We start from the raw sequence: 4,610 nt of genomic DNA, 5'->3' as shown, positions 1-4,610 counted from the left end.
ATTTAAAACCAATTTTCCTTTCATAAAAATACATAACTATAATGAATTTAACAAGATTGAAGAAGGAATTGCTACCCAATATTGATATCCACTAAAGAAACACAAGTCGGGCTTTCTAAAACACAACAAATCAACATGCATTGTCAAGTATATAGGCATTAAACCTTAATCAAGCCAATAAGTTAAGAAAAAAGCAATGTATATAAAAGAACCTTACCACCAAACAATAATCTAAGCAATAAGTTTTTTAATCCAATTAATCATTCCCACTAAATAATGATACTAAATAATGATTCTCAAGCAGATGAAGCACTTGAAAATTCACTTGAGAGATTAGTATAGTAACAATGTTCTTAAAAAATTTGGTACGAAAAAACATGGAGAGTGAAATGAGGATTCAAGAAGCGTATGAAACTTGTATGAATGTACATTTGATTAACACAAAGGTGTTAAAGATTGTAACACATTCCATATCGGGTATTCGGGTGTGGATATGAGAGATTCTTGATTTATAAGGAATGTCATGCTTCTTGAATCATCAATGCGTTTTGGACTTAGTTGACTGTGAATGTAACACCGTGAAAATATCCCATTTAATTTTGGGCTGAAAATGTAAATTTTGAAAGATAAAGGACTGAAAATGAAAATTCTGGTTTTCCTGAATCTTTGCGCGACGTGAAGCTTAACTGAATCTACTTCGCGCGACGCGAAGTAGCTGGCACACAATTTAATAATGACTGATCTTCGCACGATGCGAAGTGTTACTTCGTGCAACGCGAAACCTCGTTGAATAATCTAATCCACGTATCTTACCACGTGTCGACACATGGCATCACAAGACGAGCATGCATAAAATTGCGATGCAAAGGCGGTTTGCGCGACGCGAAGATAGCCAAAACTCAACTATAAAAGGGCAGCTACGGGTTTGGTCCAATCAATCCCATTTCACTTCACTTTTCACATAGTTAACCTAGGAGTGCATGCCAAGGGTTTTCCGACATTCCGAGGGCTTGTTTTCGCGAGTTTTTAGTCAAGAAACGAAGTTCCAAAACGCTGCTAACAACCCACTGCCTTATCAAACGAAGTACTGCCAAAGAGCTGCTGATCTCTTCTAGTTCTTAGTTCTCGACTAGCTACTTAAGGTAGGATTATGCTTTAAGTTAATTATTACATAGTTATTTAGAACCTAGTTAAGGTATAGTCGTTAAACTATAAAAGATTTCCAATTAATGATTTATTAAAGTAATGATATTACTTCCACAAGAAGTAATGTTATCAAGCTGTATATTTTGACGGGCATGTAGTAACTGTAAGGAGGATAATTAGTAGACTCTTCTTGCCTAAGGTAAGTAATTCGTATAAATACCAATCAACCGCGAGACTCGTTTACTTACGGGAGAAGTTTGCCAACGTGATATAACCTATTAAGCCAAAGCATGCTATCTCAAACATCATATGTAAATACATGTATATTTTCATAAATGACTATGCCTATACTAAGGTTAGGTCAGACTAAGGATCTGCTGAACTGAATCAGACTTAAAGTCTGCTGATTAATCAAAAAGCACCATCAAGGTGCTGATTTATTTTCAAATCAACCGCATGTGTTTTCCGTTACAACATATAAACTTAATTGTCCATTTCAAAATTAGGGTGATACATTGGCATCCTAGCATAAGAGAGGACAAACAAGATTAAATGATTTCATGCATGAACTTAGAAAACTTTGAAAGTTTTTCGCGTTTTACCCTAACTAAAGTGTACTCAAATTCACCCTAAAACTTAAAATCCATAATCATTTAATCAATCTAATATAGGGTCAGAAATACATGCTGGGGTGTTTAGGATTTCTTATTTTATCTCTTTATAACTTTTTAAGGCATAAGTTATAAGTTAAAAAATTGTAACTTATACCTTGTACACTCGTAAAATCTAACTTTCTCAAACACCTTATAACTTATAACCCATAAGTTATAAGCTATTAGTTTGGATACGGCAAAATAGATCTATTCGGAACTACATTCGATTTAATAAATACCCTGTGTCAGAATTTAAAAAGTCAGAAATTAAAAAAAACTGGCTGATATCTTTAGTATTTTATTATTAGTTACATGTGTGTACTATTTAGGCAGAATACCGTCACCTATTTTTAGTGATAAACTGAACGAGCTCGACAAAATGGAAGAAGAAGTTGATTATATGTATGGGAATCAAGAAAATTTGAAGTTCAAAAATACTTGAAAAAAAGAAAAAAAATGAAGAAAAACTATAAGGAGCTAAAATAAGGAATCCCAAACACCCCTAAGTTCAACTAGGGATAAGATTGGTACCGTATCGGTATCGAAAATCCCAATCCCGAAAACTGCAAATATTTTGTACCGGTACCGAAATATTCGATTCGGTACCGATATCGGTATTGAAGTAGAAATCGGGAAATACCGGTATCGTACAGTACCGACACCGAAATTCAAAACCTTGGTATCAACGGTACCAAATCGGTACCGGTATTGAAGTAAAATCGGGAAATACCGGTACCGTACCGATACCAAAACTCAAAACTTTGGTATCAATGGTACCAAATCGGTACCGGTATTGGTTTGATACATGTACCAATTGGTACCTATACCGAATTTGTTCATCCCTAAGTCCAACCCTAGTCCCGCTCAACCTAAGAATGCAAAATCAAATCTATCTACTAGCTTAGGTTTATGAATATCAAATGAAGTTCATAATTTTATTTACAGAAAAACAAATATATCAATATCACTTATAAAACTAATTCCAGATAATCAGAGAATTTATGTGTTAATAAAATACAAGAAAAATAATCTTTTAGTTAGCCTTTAAAAAAAGAATAAGGAAAAAAAGAAGAGATCTCATCAAACAACCACAAAGGATTTCAATCCGCGTCAACTTATATCCTAACCGTCCGATTCCACCCTAATCAACGTCTCACCACACACCTCTCCAAACCAAAAAATAAAAAACTTCCCGCTCACCACAAACCCCCCCCCCCCAAAATAAAAACCCAAACAACCATCCTCAGTCCTCACAATCCACCATTCACCAAGCATCCAAATCTCTCAAACCACCTTCAAACGGCTCGTACCAAGCAAACCGCCCGCAAGTCAACCGGAGGCAAAGCCCCAAGGAAACAACTAGCCACCAAGGCCGCAAGGAAATCAGCTCCAGCCACCGGAGGAGTGAAGAAGCCTCACAGGTTCAGGCCTGGAACCGTGGCGTTGAGGGAAATTAGGAAGTACCAGAAGAGCACTGAGCTGTTGATCAGGAAGCTTCCGTTCCAGAGGTTGGTGAGGGAAATTGCTCAGGATTTTAAGACGGATTTACGGTTCCAGAGCTCGGCTGTTGCGGCTCTTCAGGAGGCGGCTGAGGCGTACCTGGTTGGACTGTTCGAGGATACGAATCTGTGTGCGATTCATGCGAAGAGGGTTACGATTATGCCGAAAGATATGCAGCTTGCTAGGAGGATTCGTGGTGAAAGAGCTTAGAGTGGCTAGGGTTTAAATGTTTAATGGATACATTGTATGGTTACTTGTGTGGGTTAGGGTTTGTAGGTTCATTCTGTTTGTGAACTAATGGTTGTTATCTATCGCTTTTATATTTTAATCAAGAATGATGTTTAATGGTTAGTTTTTGTTGCTACGAAGTTTGATTTGGGATTTTATTGTTTTCTGATTCTTATTTTTCTGCAGTAAATTGGTGCACCTTTACTTCTAGTGGCTGTGTTGTTGATTGTGATACAGCTTTACTTCAAATGGTGCAAATGAGCCAATTTGCTCATGAGTTAATTGAACTTGGATTGATAAAAGCTTGAATTTTAATTAAAATGACAGCATTGACAGGTTAATAGCTTGAGCTTGGATTGATAAAAGTTTGAGGGGGTGTTTGGGTGAACTTCTTCCAAACAACCCCTAAATTTTATTAAACAAGTTGCTAGCCTCAACAAAAATCATACAATGGGCTCACATTAGAGGTGTATAAATGAATAAATCGGGTATTCTAGGAGTAGGACCTGATTTTGGGTGTAGTTGGATATTTGACCGGGTTTTAATTGTTTTTTTCTGGGTTTCGGGTAGGATCAGGTTGGCTTTTGACTGGGTAAAGGTAGAACTAGTTCTTGCGGGTGCGGTTATGGGTACAAGTCTAGGGAGAAACCCAATACCAGGTTGTATCTGCGGGGTGGGTACGGGTAGGAACCGGCTTCAGGTCGGGTCCGGAATCGGGTATTTTGTGAACTTCTAGCCCACGTTATAATTAAGAAACGTCAAAGTTACTCCAGTCTTTCTACTCTAAGAGGTGCCGTTTTCATCTTTGTATTACCGAAAGGAAGCTAATAGTCCTTATTTGTTCAACAATCTTGTAAGTAGATGTGTCTTTGACTCTTGAATCAATGCCTTGTGTATTGTGCCGTTTTGTAAAATACGATAATCCATCACATCTTTGAGTGAGAAGGCAACGCATAAATTGATGGAAGTTTAAACTTTAAACAACTGACCAATGCTTTATTGCGTTCGACAAAGGACAAGACATGTTCCGCCTATTCATAAGCTTTTCTACAACTAGGACCAAGAGAGCTTCAACACTTGGGA

The 4,610-nt window shown here is 37.2% G+C and overlaps 1 protein-coding gene across 1 annotated transcript; it reads left to right on the top strand.

Moving 5' to 3' along the window:
- The first annotated feature begins 377 nt into the window (after positions 1–377).
- On the top strand, positions 378–3,509 carry LOC143550681 (histone H3.2-like). Its single transcript, XM_077041292.1, has 2 exons — positions 378–425; positions 3,072–3,509. The coding sequence occupies exons 1-2, from the start codon at positions 378–380 to the stop codon at positions 3,507–3,509; spliced, it is 486 nt and encodes a 161-aa protein (XP_076897407.1).
- Positions 3,510–4,610: the final 1,101 nt, after the last annotated feature.

This window comes from Bidens hawaiensis, unplaced genomic scaffold (genome assembly GCF_021521415.1).
Source record: "Bidens hawaiensis isolate Kalapana, Puna unplaced genomic scaffold, B.hawaiensis_p1.1 tig00016126_1, whole genome shotgun sequence".
NCBI lineage: Eukaryota > Viridiplantae > Streptophyta > Magnoliopsida > Asterales > Asteraceae > Bidens > Bidens hawaiensis.
Note: the sequence above shows the minus strand (reverse complement) of the source record. Positions and strands in the feature narration are given on the sequence as shown.

Excerpts from the sequence above, each read along its gene's own strand:
- LOC143550681 (XM_077041292.1), top strand. The coding sequence starts at position 378 with ATGGAGAGTGAAATGAGGATTCAAGAAGCGTATGAAACTTGTATGAAT. Across the intron at positions 426-3,071 it reads CGTATGAAACTTGTATGAAT|CATCCAAATCTCTCAAACCA; the intron begins GTACATTTGATT and ends CCATTCACCAAG.